Source organism: Folsomia candida, unplaced genomic scaffold (assembly GCF_002217175.1).
Source record: "Folsomia candida strain VU population unplaced genomic scaffold, ASM221717v1 Fcan01_Sc015, whole genome shotgun sequence".
NCBI lineage: Eukaryota > Metazoa > Arthropoda > Collembola > Entomobryomorpha > Isotomidae > Folsomia > Folsomia candida.
The window spans coordinates 387,815-404,303 of NW_019091207.1; the positions used below are offsets into that span (position 1 = coordinate 387,815).

The window sequence follows — 16,489 nt, forward strand, 5'->3', positions numbered from 1 at the left end:
GACATTGCCATTGAAGGATAGGGGAGGGAGGGGTTGATATAAGATGGGGAGATGATGCGGACATCTTATAACCGTGGGGACATTGTCCCTCTGTCCACACCCTTCCGCGGCCACTGCCAGCCATAATATAACGTCATTAACAATTGATTTAATAACGATACAGGTTCTTCTGGCCGTGACTTTGACGTTGTCGTGAGTGGAATTGGGGGCGTCGCCGTTCCCGTCAGATGCTATCAGCAACGCGATGGAAATCTACGGGCAGAATTTACTCCTGGAAGCCCTGGAAATCACGAAGTAGCCGTGTACCACAGGAGCAAAATGGTTAAAGGGTCTCCATTCATTTGCCATGTTTACGACCCACAAAAAGGTATTTAAAACCTCCCAAAAAAAGTACGAGCCAAAAATGATAACATTTTTTATTTTTTCTACACAAAAAGTGCTGATGGGATCAATTCCTACCTCAATGACGGTTGGTCAATGTATCACTTTACCAATTGATGTCAGTCAGGCGGGTGAAGCGCTTTTGGAGAGTGACGTCACGGGACCGGAAGGTGAATTGGCATAAATATTTGCATTGCCAACTATTAATAACTAACAAGCACCCTTTATGCATGCACAGGTCTACCAAAACCTTTGTTCCCCGTCATGGATGAACGACATGGAGAGAACGTTTTGAAATTTGTGCCGAGGCGACCGGGAAAATATAAAGTTATGCTGCATTATGGAGGCGAGCCGGTTCCCGGGTGTCCAATCGTCATTCAAGGTATATATCCACCAGAAGAAATTTAATTTATTCTTTCACAGACCTTGCTGGCCACTTATACGTCTTCAACACGTGTCCAATCTTATACATTTACCATGCGACACATCTTAAAGACATCTTGTCGATATCCATTTTGCAGACGTTGGGACATCCTAAAGATAAAGATGTCACTAACAATGCGATGGTGTGAACTGCTACACTCCGATTTTGTCAAAATTTTGAAATTATGAAGTTCAAGTCAATATAACCACTGTTTCTTGACGCAATTTGTTCGATGGTCAGAATTTGTCAAAATATTTGACGTCAAAATTGAGAAATTGGCGATTTTTATCCAGTGGACGAAGCAAACTTCACTTTCCTTCATAAGAATCGCCCAGTTCTTCAACGTTGATCTCGAAAATTTTGATAAATTATGTATGGCCATCGCACAAACTTTAGTTGTATTGACTTGAGCTTCAGTTTTCAAAAATTTCAACAAAACCGGAGTGTTGCACTTCAGACCATCACATTGTACAATGTGCAAGTCGTCAGTGACTGATTGTAAAGGTAAGCGTATTTGCAAATCAGAAATTTATTTTAATTTATTCATAGCCGAAGAAGCTGGGGCTGCAAAATCGGAGGGGACAGGACTTCATTCTGCCCACGTTGGGAAAACAGCCATGTTTCAAATCTTTGGACCAGGCCTCCCCGGCGTTCCATCGGTAACCGTGGAAGGACCGGATTCCGTTGCTCGGTGCGATGTCAAACGAGTATCAACCTCAGATAAGGAAGCCGGTCATTTCCAAGCTTCTTACGTCCCCTCGGAAGTCGGTGTATTTGATGTTCGCGTAACCTGGACAGGAATTGATATTCCGGGCTCTCCATTCCACCCAAGAGTGGTGGATAACTCGAAATTAAGGATTATCGGGGGATGGGATGCTCACTGCTCGGCGGATGAAATGGGTATGCAAATTTACAGAATTGTGAATATATTAACGTAGGACTCATCGCCAAAATCAATAAATTTTTAATAATTTCTCGGTTCTGGGAATTTATTTTAAAATTCGATGACAAATTTGTAATCAGAAAATTGATTAATAGAATGACGGGGAATTTTTTAAGCCAGTTTCGACGAGTTCCAATGTTCCTGAAGGCTTCTTAAACTTGAGGTCTCCTCCTTCAAAAAGTGCAAAATCTGGAGTGTATATTTTTTTTTAATTAGCAACAACCTGCTCTACAAATTGGTTTTCCAGAATTTTAAAATAAATTTCCAGAGCCGAGAAATTATTAAAAACGTGTGATTTTGGCAATGAGTCATCGTTAAGTATGCCAAATCTTTACTTAATCAATCACATCTCGTTTTTTTACAGGGAAAGTTATCCAACTTATTGTCGGCGAAGAGCGCAAAATAGCTTTTAACACGGCAGACTCCGGCCCAGGAACTTTGGAAGCAAAAGTTGAACTCACATCGGACCCTGCTGTCAATTTAGAAGATTTTTGTCGCGTTGAAACCAACGCTGGGAGTCGAAGCAAGATGATTTTAACGCCAAGAAAAGCTGGAGATTATAAATTATCCTTGAAATGGGGACCCTTTGATGTGGATGGTGCCCCAAAGAAAATTTCGGTCCAATCTATCCCTGCCGGGTATGCTATTTTATAGTCGGTGGTCAATCTAATCAGTGGCCGCGGAAGCCGTGGGGACATTAACATTGTAGGATAGGGGAGGGAGGGGTTTATATAAGATGGGGAGAGGGAGATGATGGGGACATCGAATAACCGTGGGGACTTTGTCCCTCTGTCCCCACGCTTCCGCGGTCACTCTATGTACATAATTTCTCATTAATTTTAAGCATTTTGCTTGGTGTGTAATACCACAAAATTTGAAAAAGGTTTAGTTTTAACATGTGTTCTTGTGAGAAATTAAGAAATGTTTTAAACCACGCCGCATAACGTTGTTGGGGACTTTGTCCCTCTGTCCCCAACAACAGTCTGTCTGTGGGGGCAGAGGGACAATGTCCACACGGTTATTCGATGTCCCCATCATCTCCCCATCTTATATAAACCCCTCCCTCCCCCTATCCCACAATGTTAATGTCCCCCCCACAGCTTCCGCGGCCACTGAATCTAATAGATTTTGAGCTCTGTAACTTATCAAAATTTATTGTCCTGCAGGGAATACGATGGGCCCGTCGTCTTGAGCGGGGCCGGCGTTGTATCCGCTCGTTGTGGGGAAGAAGCTTATTTTACGATTGATGGTTAGTGCAAGATAAATATTCATAAATTAGATTAACTAAATTAATTATAATTAAATTAATTATAATTTGATAAATAATTATGATTTTAGCGTCACAAGCAGGCCTCGGACCAGCACAGGTGTCCTTGAGTAGCTCTGATGTAGATGTCCCCGTTACCGTGCAGCCATTAGGGGGTGGAATTTATAAGGGAATTTATGTTCCCAGAATTCCTGGAAATTATGAACTTAATGTTTTATGGGGTGGAAAACCCGTGCCTGGATGTCCCATGACGGTTCAGATCGGCGCTATTGGTGATTCGTCGAAAGTAATTTGCACGGGTGACGGACTCCGAGTTGGCACAGTTGGGAAGGACATTCGTAGCTTTATTGATACGAGACGTGCCGGTCCTGGAGAATTGACAGGTGAATAAAAATCGATAAAATATGTTTCTGAAAATATGTTTCTGGAAATCTAAAACAAATTTCTGATTTCTCCCCCGCAGCCCAATGTACTGGTCCCCGAAAAACGGCATATTGCGAACTTTACGATCACGGAGATGGCACCTTTACACTTAACATCCGTCCCCAAGAACATGGCAAACATCAACTGGCCATTAAATATTCGGGGGGTATGCAAATAGAATTTGGGATGGTTAATTTATGTAAATTTTGTGAATATTAATTAGTTCCACCCTATTTAGATCACGTTCCTGGGAGCCCCTTCAACCTAAAGGTTGTCGGACTTCCGGATGCGTCCAAAGTGAAAGTTTACGGGCCCGGAATTGAGCACGGAGTTTTAGCCACGTTTCAATCCAGATTTATCTGCGACACGAGAGGAGCAGGGGCCGGACAACTTACAGTTAGTTTTTTGTATTATGATTTAAAATGCTTAAATTTCATGATTTTTACAAATATTTTTTTAATTAAGGTCCGAGTTCGTGGTCCGAAAGGTTAATTAATACACAATTTTTATTAGGATCCTTCGCAATCGGAACATAACTAACTTTCTTTCTGAATTATTTGCTTTGAGCAGGAGCCTTTAGAGTTGAAATGCAAAGAGAAAGCCAGAAGGACCGAACTATTTTGTGCAAGTTTGACCCCACGGAACCTGGAGATTATCGAGTAGAGGTTAGATGGGCAGGAGAAGGTATGTATAAAATCTATAATTTCCTAAAATATTCTAACAATTCGAACATCTTAATTTTTCATTTTTTTGAAATTTTAGATGTTCCTGGCTCGCCATTTTCCGTTATGATTTTTGATACACAAGAAGAGCTACATCACTTTCTCAACTACCAGGTAAAGGTATGACTGTATGCAAATTAATTCATAATTAATCTCTATAATTAGTACTTTAGAATTATTCATAAGGTCAGAAATAACGGAATTTATTATGATTTTTAAGGGAGTGTCCCCTGGACCCGGGGCCGCCTCGGAATTTTACGGATCGACTGGTTATTCAATGGGACAAATGTCTTGGAGAGGGTCCCAAGCTCAGCTTTAAGTTATTTTATCTGTAAAAACTTAGGCTGGATTTTCAGTAACATTTGGAAAGTCAAATTGCTGGCCTGGACAATCAGAATCAGAATATTTTGTTTTTTATTTATGAAAAAAATTACATAGTTGATGTTATGTTTTTCAGATTTTATCTATGTATTGAACTACTTATTTATGCTCAATGACACTTATTGTTGTTACATGTTGCAATAAAGACAATAAAATAATAAATATTTATAAAGGTGTGCAATTAAAAAGCTGAAGAAGTGTATAAAAAATATTATGCGCATAAAAAAACATCACTCAAAAATGATTTACTTTAAAAACTTTCCTTTAAAAAATTAGCTAGACACAAACTTCAGAATTATACGCCCATTTTGCAAAATTTTTGCAAGTTTATCGGACGGAGATGATTAAAGCATACTCAATTATTTTATTCAGATCAGAAAATATTTGTTTAAAGTTGCAACTAAAGTAAAATACACATTAACATCAAACTTTCAATTGTGAGTATACTGAAAATATGAAGGGTAAGATTTCTAGAAATTTAGAAATCAGATTTATAAATGGCTCCACATTTTAGAGAAATTTTCTAAAAAATGTTATATTTAATATCTTAAGGCAATCGGCTCAAGAAGCCTTGAATTTTAGATTTCAAATTCTCCCTAAAGTCACCCGCAATCTTAGAAACAAATCCGTGTAGGCCTAAAATAAAAAAGATGCGAATTTAGTTTGTTTTTAATTAAAACATGAAAATTTAGTATAATTGCGAAAATTACCCTTCGCGTGGAACTGCAACATTTTGGCGTGATCTTTAGGTGTGAGTTCTCGCGTCATATTGGGCACCGGAATTTTGACGATGTCTCGTAGGAGTCGCAACAGCAGGGTTCTCGGGGTCAGAATGTCGTCAATTTTTTCGAAACCCTTTAAATTAAATTAATGATTTTAAATGCATATAATATTTCCTAAATTGGGTCAAAATTTCTTGAAATAATGTTTGATTGAGCGTCCTCTCAACATTTTTCATATTGTGTTCGGAAATTTTGACTCGACAATAAATAAAAATGTTCACATTACTACACTAAAACATGATTTCAAGATCGAGTCTAGAAATTTTGACCCAGCTCAAGAAACAGGAAAAGTCAGTGAAATTTTATAAAAGTTTTGGATTTTAATGAATCACAGAATTTTAATCAATTACGTAAAATTTTGCTATATTTATGTACCTGTAGTTGCGCCTCCATTAAAACTTTGGTGTGGAAGTCCAGATTAAAGATTTGGGGAAGGTACCAATTTTCGTAAATATGTTGGTAATACTCCTTCGTGGTCTTTAAATCGGGCTGGAGTGCGATGTTGTACTCGTCCTCGATGCCCAGAGCGTGCCCCAACACGGCCCACAGGTGATTAAAAGCCTTAAAAAAGAATTTACATATTTTTTTAAACATCAATACATATGTACCGTTTCGTTAACGTTCCATTGCATGCGAGGTTTGAAGGTAAATTTTTGTGTCTCAACTTTCCCTTCTTCTATGAAATGGAGATTTTGAAACCTATACATCTCCGTGCGTTTTTAAAAAATGAAGATTTTATTGCGCCTAAAATTAGATAATTTTTAGGTTTGAAAAGTTAGAAGGTTAGAATTCCGATTTTTTCTTCCGTAAGAAAATAAAAATAAAATTGATAAAAAAATAGGAAGACGCAATTAAATATTTTCTCTTAGAAGAAAAAATCAAGATTCTAACCTCCTAACTTTTCAAACCTAGAAATTATCTATTGTTAGGTGCAATAAAATCTTTACTTTTAAAAAACGTACGGAGACAAACAGATTTCAAATTCGCCATTTAAATACACGGAATAAGGGAAAGTTGAGACATAAAAATTTAAATTCAAAACCCGCATGCAATGACCCCTTAATTAAGTGTAAATTGGTAATTACCACCAAATCCTCATCTTTCGCATCGATCAAGAATATTCTTTCCGGGAAGAGGACAGGAAAACCGATAAAAGCGAATTGCGTCATTGCTTGTTGAAATTGATTGACCGCAAAAAACTTGCCATCCCTTCCAAAATATTTTTCCGGAACTTTTCTCGATTTTTCGGGAACATCAGAATTTTTCAAGTCTGTCTCGAACGCCTTCCACATTCCTTCATCTATCTGGACACGTTCATAAAGTTCCTTGTTGATCAATGGTCTCGGATTTTCGCCATGCATTCGTTCGTTTCCGGCCTTCATGGCGGCCGTGTGAAGACCTCGGACTCTCAACAAGCTGGACAAGATATCGTTGTCGTCCGTCGACTCTTTTAAGGACCCGTTGTACCACGTGTTCACTTGCTGAATGGTGGACGCATATCGCTACATTAAGGATAAGTAAGAGCTCCTGTTAAATACTATTAATTGGCTGAGGAGGTCAAATTGGGGTCGCTGTGGTTTTAACCATCATCCAAAACCGGTTTTAAGCAGGTTTGGACACTGAATTTTATACGTCCAAAATGTCCAAAAGTGTTCAAAAATACAAAATGTTACAAGTTCTTCATTCTTGAATCTTTGGTTAATTCGCTGACGTAGATATTTTTAACCTCACATTAATTTTGAGAATTTTGCTGTAATAATTTCTAACCAGTAAACACGTTAAACAAAAGTTTACCAAAATTGGTTGGTATTGCACACCAACCAATATGCTCAAAATTATTGGAAAATTACATATGTATCTGGGCATCAATTTGTAAAAAAAAAGTCGCAAATATAAAGAACTCTTAACATTTTGCCCCATTTTCCAATGTTGGACGCTTTTGGATGTTTTGGACGTCCAAAAATTATTTTGAACAGTTTTGGATGCTCTTGGACGGTATCCAGTCCAAAACTTGATTTGGACCTCAAAACCGAAAAATTATTGGGAAATATGAGAATGCAAATATTTTTACTAACCTTCATCGCAAGATTTCCCGTATCTGACTGGTTCGTAAAGAGCAGGACGGCATTGAGGTCGGGAAATGCGAGGACGAACATAAGTCCAAAAATGTGACTTCCCGAAATCAGTGGGATATTCTCTGAAGCCCACTTCTGACCCTGCGTAGCCAAGGTGAGATTGACCCAGGACGGCAACAAGTCCGCGTTTCTGTCCTGAGTCCCATTTACAAGTAGTCCCGTAACCAATTCGGGTGATTCCAGCGAACATTTTGGCGTGTCCTTAGGAGTTTCTGACGTTCTAAAAAAATTCATTTTCATTGTAAATAATTTGCCCAAAAAAATTGAATTGGTTCAATGGCCGCGGAAGGGTGTGGACAATGGGACATGTCCCCAGGGTTATTCGATGTCCTCACCATCTCCCCATGTTGTGCAAACCCCTCCCTTCCCTATCCTACAATGGTAATGTCCCCGCTTCCGCGGCCACTGAATAGTCTAATTTAATCATTAATTTTATATAATTTACGATTTTTCTGCAGGTGTCTCAGCCACAGATGCGCTTATCGGCTCTGGTTTTAGGCACCATTCTGCTCCGTGAGCGACCGATAACGTGCAAAAGATAAGTAGGGCACACTTAATCATTTTGCTAGATTTTTTTTCTTAATGTGTCTCGCAACCTCTCAAAATTTGACTGGACAAAGCTTGTCCTTGGCTGGTTTATATACTGGTCATTTTTTTCTTCTTTCCTTCAGCGAAAGTTATGTACATAGCTTCACCAAGTTCATCAGGTAAAATGTATGCAAATTATCTTTTTTTTATGGTGTGCACTGTACGAGAATAAACATGTATAAATACATATTCTCCTCAAGTTCCATCCAAGGTAGGTCGTCTTGTTATGATAATTACCTAAGTATCATGGAATAGCACATCCTTACCAGATTGCTCATACACATGTGCCTAAAGTATGTAAGTAAAATGAAAAACTTGCCCAGCCAAAAAGTTGTTGTTGGTTTTCAGAGATGGGCAAAATACGTTGTCAAAATGGAGTATTTTCAGCCCCGTTTGTAACTCCAGGGTTTGTATTTCCAGGGGTGGAACACCCACAAAAAGGCGAGAATCCACGTGGAGAAGACAAAAGTCGTATGAAAATGCAGGTTTTGTGAAGAAATTAACTTTTTAGCGGTGTCAGAATACAGTACTCTCACGATTAAAAAATATAGTATTTTGAATTTTGACAGAAATAAAAAGTTAATTTCTTGAGAAAACCTGCATTTTCGTATTACTGTTGCCTTCTTTACGCAGATTTTCATCTTTTTGTGGGTGTAACATCCCCCGGAGATCCAAACCCTGGGAAGAACGGGGCTGAAAAATACAGTATTTTGCCCAGGCCCTTGGTTTATGCTGTATGTTTTTGAGCACGGCATTTGTACCTAAAATACAATAAGTACGAGGACTGCATGACATGAAAGAAATGGAATCTGCACCGTTTTTCATCATGACATTATTCCTCACATAATAACTGGTTCGGACACACACCATTTTTATCAAATTCTAGACACACACACAACAGACAGATAGCATCACACTTATCAAATTATAGACAACAGCATTTCATTGTTTTGTCATACGGTCTGGTTGGATTATTTAGTGACGCAAATCCTTGCATGAAATGTTGATAGAATAATTATGCATACATACATATATATTTTTTGGAAAACCGGTTTTTACAATTCTTCGAAGAGGGTGAGTCATCTTAAAAATACCGGTAAAAAACTAATTGTTTTATAAAAAGTTCTGGTTCGCAAGACTAGTTGATTTTTTTAAATTTCAGTAGTGTCCATGTTTTTACGTAAAATTCAAGATTTTAATTTTAATATACATCCCTAGAATTGTAAATATTTTCTAACATGCCTGAAGAAGTAACAAGATTACTCATGTCACAACGTATTAATTTAACAAAATCAAGTTTTAAAAATGCCCTTTGATGTCGTTGCTAAAAAATAAAATGAATAAATCCACACTTTTAAAAACTGGTATTAAATACTGACTGGAGTACATGTATGACTATTTATGCCGGCACTGGTAATAATGGGCATTACCGTTTAGTAATGTTGGGGCAATAAAAAAAATTACCTGATCCTGAGAAACAAACTACTAAGGAAATTGTTACCAAATTTTTTAATAGTGCACATTTTTTAATAGAGTTCTATTAATTATTTTGAAAACTTTTCCAATTACTAGCTAGACACAAATTTCGAAATTATGCGACAACTTTGAAAATTTTTTCGAAGTTGACGGAGATGATTAAAGTATAATCAATTATTTTATTCAGATCAGAAATATTTGTTTAAAGTCAAATACATATTAACATCAAACTGAAGGATAAAAAGCTCCACATTTTAGAGAAATTCTCTAAAAAAATGCTTCTATTTCAAGGTAATCGGCTTAAGAAGCCTTGAATTTTGGATTTCAAATTCTCCCTAAAGTCACCCTTAATCTTCTTTACAAATCCTTGAAGACCTAAAATAAAAAGATGCGCATTTAGTTTTGAATTTAATCAAGTCAAAATTATTTATAAAATAAATTGCCTTTAGCGTGGAATTGCAACATTTTGTGGTGATCTTTCGGTGTGAGTTCTCGCGTCATATTGGGCACGGGAATTTTGACGATATCGCGTAGGATACGTAACAGCAGGGTTCTCGGGGTCAGAATGTCGTCAATTTTTTCGAAACCCTGCAAATTAAATGTTTATAAATGCACATCAGTTGCACAAATTTTGCTATATTTATGTACCTGTAGTTGCGCCTCCATTAAAACTTTCGTGTGGAAGTCCAGATTAAAGAATTGGGGAAGGTACCAATTTTCATAAATATGTTGGTAATACTCCTTCGTCGTCTTTAAATCGGGCTGGAGTGCGATGTTGTACTCGTCCTCGATGCCCAGAGCGTGCCCCAACACGGCCCACAAGTGGTTGTAAGCCTATGGAAATAATTTGCATATTTTTTTGACACTATAGCGTTTCGTCAACGTAGGACTGGATAACTCATAATCAAAATCGTCAAAATCAGCATGTTTTTTAACCATTTTTCAGCTCTGGGAATTTATTTTAAAATTCTGGAAGCCTTTGTAGAGCAGGTCGCTGTAAATTTAAAAAAATGCACACTCCAGATTTTAACACTTTTTGATGGAGGAGATCTCACGTTTAAGAGGCCTTCAGAAAAATTTGAGCTCGTCGAAACTAGCTTCAAAAACGCACCTGTATTAATCAACTTAAATTTGTTGTCCGGAATTTAAAAATAAATTCCCGTAACCAAGAAATGATTAAAAATGTGTGGATTTTGACAATTTTGGTGTCGAGACATATGTTAATTTAAGTGTAAATTTCTGCATACCACCAAATCCTCATCCTTCGCATCTAACAAGAACAATCTTTCCGGGAAGAGGACAGGAAAGCCGACAAAGGCGAATTGTGTCATTGCTTGTTGAAATTGACTGACAGCATAATACTTTCCATCTCTTCCGGTATATTTTTCCGGAACTTTTCGAAATTTTTCGGTAACATCAGAATTTTTCAAGTCTGTCTCGAACGCCTTCCACATTCCTTCATCTAGCTGGACACGTTCATAAAGTTCCTTGTTGATCAATGGTCTCGGATTTTCGCCATGCATTCGCTCATTTCCGGCCTTCATGGCGGCCGTGTGAAGACCTCGGACTCGCAGCAAGCTGGACAAAATGTCATTGTCGTCCGTCGACTCTTTTAGGGACCCGTTGTACCACGTGTTCACTTGCTCAATTGTGGATGCATATCGCTACATTAAGGAAAAGTGGTTGCTGATGTTAAATATTATTCATTATCTAACAAGGGAGGTCTCTCAGCGTATGCTCACGGATTTTAAACACATTAGTGTCAATCAATGACAAATTAGTCTGAAATTTGCAAGAGACGCGATCTCCCAATGGGCCGAGATATTTGCATCCGAAGAGGAGAAAACGACCCTTAAAGTTGACAAATATTACAGTTTCCAAATTTACTGCGCGCTTTCTCCTCTTGGGATGCAAATATCTCTGCCAAACGTGCCCATTGGGAGCTCGTGTCTTTCGCAAATGTCATACTAATTAAATTTGCGATCGATTGACACTAATTTCGTCAAAATCGAAGAGCATCCGCTGGGAGACCTCCATTGTCAGGATATCAACTTAGGAAGTAATAAAAATACAAATATTTACCAACCTTCATAGCAAGATTCGCCGTATCCGACTGGTTCGTAAAGAGCAGGACGGCATTATTGTCTGGAAATGCGAGGACGAACATGAGCCCAAAAATATGACTTCCCGAAATCAGTGGGATATTATCTAAAGCCCACTTTTGCCCCCGGGCAGCCAACTTGAGATCGACCCAAGACGGCAACAAGTCTGCATCCCTGTCCGCAGTCCCATTAACAAGTCGTCCCATAACCAATTCTGGGGACTCTAGAGAACATTTTGGAGTATCCGGAGCTCTAAAGAATTTTCAGAAATTAGAAATAATAATTTCATAAAATCTTGTAACAGATTTCTCATTTTTTTCTACACATAACATTCGAAATATTGACAAATAAAGCAAAATTTTTCCATGTAATTAACTAAACTATGAATGATTTAATTTACATATGTAAATGTGCACATACAATTTTTCTGCAGGCGTCTCGGCCACAGATGCGCTTATCGGGTCTGGTTTTAGGCACCATTCCGCAGCGTGGGCGACTGATAAAATGCAAAAGATAAGCACGGCAGACTTAATCATTTTGCTGTTTATATTTCTTATTAACCTGACTCGAAACCTTTCAAATTTTGACTGGACAACACTTGTCCTTGGCTCCTTTATAAATCGCCAATTTTTTTTTCTTTGCTTTCCATCAACGCAAGTTGGCGAGCAGGTGAAATGTATGCAAATTATCTTTTTGTCATGTGCTGTGCACTGTACGAGAATAAACAATTAAGTATAAGGTATAAATATGTATGTATGTACATATTCTGCTCAAGTTCCATTCAAGGTAGGTCGTCTTGTTTTGATAATTAAGTAAAATGAAAAACTTGCCCAGCCAAAAGTTCTTGTTGGTTTATATTTTATGGAACACGGCATATGTACCTAAAATAAAGTTACAATTGGTTTTTCGTCCTTACTTTGTTACTCATATAATAAACCGTTGCAAAAGAAATGTAGCAAAGGGGTGAAGCGACACGGTCACGCAGTCATGACACGTTAAAAAACTATATGCGTCTAAAACGATCAATACAAAAAAATCGACATTGGCGTCGTCTGCGCGGTCATGCATGTCAAAACTATGTCGATTTTTGAAATCCCCGCCCAAAACTACGTCTAAAACGATCAAGACAAAAAATTCGGCATCTGTGACCGTTTATTTACTTATCCTCTACAACGCCGTACTTCAAAAATTAGAAACACGTTTGCAAAAACCGAATGTCGAAATTCGAATCCGTTCCGTGGATACAGACAGACGGACAACACATTTCCATAAAGGGATTTCGCTTCGCTTCACCCTTAAAGAAAACGCACATAAAGAAGTAGCTTAGTTCTCACTTCACCCACCGAGGGGGTGGTCCGATTGACAATAAAAGTTGATAAGATCCTCCCCTGGAGTCATATGTCAAACTGATTTTGATTATTCCGATCCGCCTGCTGACAGACAGACAGAGGGACAAAGTCTTCGTATAAAGTAGCTGTTAGCTGAAACTATTTAATAACTGGTTCGCTCGCACACCATTTTTATCAAATTCTGGACACACATACGTCAAATTGTAGAGAGTATTTTGACTAAGCATCGTATTGTCACATGGGTAAATTATTTAGTGACGCAAATCCTGGCATGTTCATAGAATAATTATGCGCATATATTTTGGAAAACCGGTTTCTAAAATTCTTCGAAAAGGGTGAGACATCTTAAAAATACCCGTAAAAAACTAATTGTTTCATAAAAATGGTCCAATCTGGTGGTCGGTAAGACTAGTATCTAGATTTTTAATTTGAGAATTACATTTGTAAATCAAAACTCCATTATTTCAATTTAAAAATTAATATAGAATTTTAAATATTTTCCAAAATGCATGAAGAAATATGTATAAAACAATAGCTTGCAAGTAATATTGACAAAATCAATACAAAAATGTTCTCTGATGCAGTGGAAGAAATTATAAAAAATGAAATACATATCGTCGGACTAATTCTAAAACTACGTAAGTGCACTCGCTTCGTAATTCTAAAACCACGTAATATCAGTCAATGTTTAATTCTAAAAAACGTAAGTGCACAACAAAAAACAAGGAAAATAACCTAACTGCAATTCCAAAATAATATGCAGTTAGTTAGTTATACAAGATCATCCTATTCCTATGAACTTAAATAAATATGAAAATTAATTGCATACTATTTTGGACTTACAGTTAGGTTATTTTTCTTGTTTTTTGTTGTGCACTTACGTTTTTTAGAATTAAACATTGATTGCTATTACGTGGTTTTAGAATTAGTCCGACGATATGGCAATTGGCAAAATGTACTCTTAAGAGTGCATTTTGGCGTTTGGCAGCTCGGGTTAGAACATTGGTATTAAATAAATCCTGACCGGAGTATTACATAACTGTACCGCCTAATGACGGCAATACCGTTTAGTAATGAAAAATTTACCCCTAAGAAACGAACTACTACCAATCCGGTAAGAAATTATTACCAAGTCAACACAAATACGGAGTAGTATATATCTGACTCTGTCACATTTTTAACAGTGCATATTTCTGGTTAATATTCATACTAATTTAATATTTTTTTCATTTTACAACAAGAAAGTCCCTTAATATTTACTAAAATGAAACTAGCTACACATCAATTCTTGGCTTAATTACGCAATAAAAGTGATATTCTTCCCAACGTTTTTATATTTTAGAAAGTTATTTAGCATTGTTTTCGATAATATTTGACAAAAATTATTGAACATGAAAACCTATGTAGGTACATGTCATTGATACCAATTTCACTAAAAAAAATAGTGATGCTCATATTATTATTTCCTTTGTCCACTCCATAAAACGCAATAAATCATCCAGTTAATTTAATTTCTTTACATTTGAATAGAAATCGCTCCTTTCGACAAATTTTCCTCCTCGAGCGAGAAACCGTCAACGGAAAATGCGCAGGTAGTTAGTTACTGTCAGTCAGGCAACAGGAACCATTACGATAAAAGAACAAATTGACGAATTTTGCACTGTGCAATACGAACAAACATTTGTGGTTTGTATTTATAATGAGATACCTATTTGAGCCAGTGGCCGCGGAAGGGTGAGGACATAACTTTATAGGATATGGGAGGGAAGGGTTGTATAAGATGGGGAGATGATGCGGACATCGAATAAGTAATCGTGGGGGATATTGTCCCTCTGTCCACACCCTTCCGCGGCCACTGACTTAAGTATGTGTAGCATATGCGTGAACTAATTGAATTTCCAAAATTTAATTCAGCGGATAATACAGATTATCCGCGTATCTGTATTATTATTTACGTATGTGCACTAAAACTAATAAATATTCATAAATAATCATGCATAATGGCGAGAAATATATACACTTATACATGCTACGCCACGGTCATGGATGGTTGAGCATTGCATGCATATTTTTAGGAAAATATATTTTATTCATAAGCGTTTCTTTACTGTTTTTGGCACCTCTGGTTCTTCATACGTAAGACAAGGATTGAGACAAGTTTACCTTGGGTAAGCTGTGTAGGTATGTATATTGCATGTGGTAACAATTGTACGAAATGAAAAACTTTGGCATCAGGAGCTTCAATGTTTTGCAGAAGTATTTGTATGCGCATTTTCATAAAGTTTATTATTAAACTTGTGAAAAATGAGTGAAAAAAAAACTACAAATTGATATTTTTTATAAGCAACCTGCATATTTCTTTTAAAAAAATATGAGTTTTTAGTCCGAGTCAAGGCTTATGTTCCCGTCATGGTTGTCTGTCTGTCTGTCTGTCTATCAATTACACTCGAAAACTTATCCAATCGAATTGAAATTTTGGGCAAGTGCAAAATTAGGAATCAAGTTCAAAAATTTTCGAAAAGTAAAAAAAATTGTAGTGGTCGTATAAACCCACCTCAATTACAGATTCTGTATTGATGATACCCTGACTCGGGCTAGGTAAGGTTGCACTGTATGTTTTTATGTTAGTCTTCTTAATTAATGTCTTAATTATAAATCCATGTTTTTCATTACAAAATAAAATAAAATTGGGCCAAGAAAAGACACTCGTGCAACAATGGTGTCATTCAAGTTGATGCTATACACAATCTGGACTAAGGAGGAGAGTACGCCAACCTGATAATGACAGATCTTGATGTCCTTTGGATATATGGTAGTACCCCCTCTAAAAGTAAAAAGTGTGAAGCGGTTTGATGCCATGGCCCAATTTACGCCCGTCACACCCCTTTGAAGGCGCGCCCGATGCCAAACTAGCTGCACTAAAAAATTCGCCAAAAATCCAATTTTGTTCGGATTTTCATAATAGTTACATATTTATGATCCCACATAGTTGCTTTATCATATCAGATATCAATCTGAATTTTTTTGGAATTTTGAATTTTTTCAAGCCATGCCCTTTTCAGGAAATATTCGAAAATATTGAAAATTTCTGAAAAGTTAATTTTGCAACTGAATATGATAAAGGGACTATCTGGGATCATAAATATATAATTATTATGAAAATCCGAACAAAATTGGATTTTTGGCGAATTTTTTAGTGCAGCTAGTTTGGCATCGGGCGCGCCTTCAAAGGGGTGTGACGGGCGTAAATTGGGCCATGGCATCAAACCGCTTCACACTTTTTACTTTCAGAGGGGGTACTACCATATATCCAAAGGACATCAAGATCTGTCATTATCAGGTTGGCGTACTCTCCTCCTAAGGCCCACACGTAAACGTACGCATTCATACATTGCATTTTATATTACACATCGTAACTTAACGTTAACGCGAATGTATGAAAAGTGAGACTTCTTTTGCAATCCATAAAACACACACAATCCACGAGATAATATTTACTTTCCTTGAACTTGATGG

General features: G+C 37.2%; 3 protein-coding genes across 5 annotated transcripts in view; 1 reads left to right on the forward strand and 2 right to left on the reverse strand.

The window, feature by feature from the left end:
• The window catches only part of LOC110856313 (filamin-A), a 35,578-nt gene extending 30,849 nt beyond the window's left edge, over positions 1-4,729 (forward strand). For 2 of the 3 annotated variants that reach the window (XM_022104796.2, XM_035857028.1), the window contains 13 exons: positions 164-367; positions 438-551; positions 620-763; positions 1,355-1,705; positions 2,113-2,386; positions 2,915-2,997; positions 3,087-3,398; positions 3,479-3,604; positions 3,677-3,834; positions 3,904-3,925; positions 4,009-4,122; positions 4,201-4,280; positions 4,381-4,729. In XM_022104796.2, coding sequence (XP_021960488.1) covers positions 164-367; positions 438-551; positions 620-763; positions 1,355-1,705; positions 2,113-2,386; positions 2,915-2,997; positions 3,087-3,398; positions 3,479-3,604; positions 3,677-3,834; positions 3,904-3,925; positions 4,009-4,122; positions 4,201-4,280; positions 4,381-4,479 — 2,081 coding nt within the window. In that variant the 3' untranslated portion in view covers positions 4,480-4,729. The remainder of the gene's footprint in view (positions 1-163; positions 368-437; positions 552-619; positions 764-1,354; positions 1,706-2,112; positions 2,387-2,914; positions 2,998-3,086; positions 3,399-3,478; positions 3,605-3,676; positions 3,835-3,903; positions 3,926-4,008; positions 4,123-4,200; positions 4,281-4,380) is intronic. The other variant, XM_035857029.1, reaches the window with a different exon arrangement.
• Positions 4,730-4,770: 41 nt separating this feature from the next.
• LOC110856265 lies at positions 4,771-8,074 on the reverse strand. The gene is made up of 6 exons (XM_022104740.2): positions 7,904-8,074; positions 7,399-7,678; positions 6,409-6,825; positions 5,699-5,884; positions 5,252-5,396; positions 4,771-5,177 (listed from the first exon to the last, which is right to left on the reverse strand). The coding sequence occupies exons 1-6, from the start codon at positions 8,017-8,019 to the stop codon at positions 5,089-5,091; spliced, it is 1,233 nt and encodes a 410-aa protein (XP_021960432.1). The 5' UTR covers positions 8,020-8,074; the 3' UTR covers positions 4,771-5,088.
• A 1,607-nt stretch (positions 8,075-9,681) lies between these two features.
• LOC110856242 lies at positions 9,682-12,209 on the reverse strand. Its single transcript, XM_022104714.2, has 6 exons — positions 12,045-12,209; positions 11,609-11,876; positions 10,770-11,186; positions 10,171-10,356; positions 9,966-10,110; positions 9,682-9,897 (listed from the first exon to the last, which is right to left on the reverse strand). Exons 1-6 carry the CDS (start codon positions 12,158-12,160, stop codon positions 9,809-9,811), a joined length of 1,221 nt encoding a protein of 406 aa, XP_021960406.1. The 5' UTR covers positions 12,161-12,209; the 3' UTR covers positions 9,682-9,808.
• Positions 12,210-16,489: the final 4,280 nt, after the last annotated feature.

Bases quoted from the DNA above. Each gene is read 5' to 3' on its own strand.
- LOC110856265 (XM_022104740.2), bottom strand. From the start codon at position 8,019: ATGATTAAGTGTGCCCTACTTATCTTTTGCACGTTATCGGTCGCTCAC. The intron at 7,679-7,903 runs GTAAATTATATA...GAATTTTTTTAG, and splicing joins GAGACACCTGCAGAAAAATC to AACGTCAGAAACTCCTAAGG. The intron at 6,826-7,398 runs GTTAGTAAAAAT...TCCTTAATGTAG, and splicing joins CGGGAAATCTTGCGATGAAG to CGATATGCGTCCACCATTCA.
- LOC110856242 (XM_022104714.2), bottom strand. From the start codon at position 12,160: ATGATTAAGTCTGCCGTGCTTATCTTTTGCATTTTATCAGTCGCCCAC. The intron at 11,877-12,044 runs GTATGTGCACAT...AAAATTCTTTAG, and splicing joins GAGACGCCTGCAGAAAAATT to AGCTCCGGATACTCCAAAAT. The intron at 11,187-11,608 runs GTTGGTAAATAT...TCCTTAATGTAG, and splicing joins CGGCGAATCTTGCTATGAAG to CGATATGCATCCACAATTGA.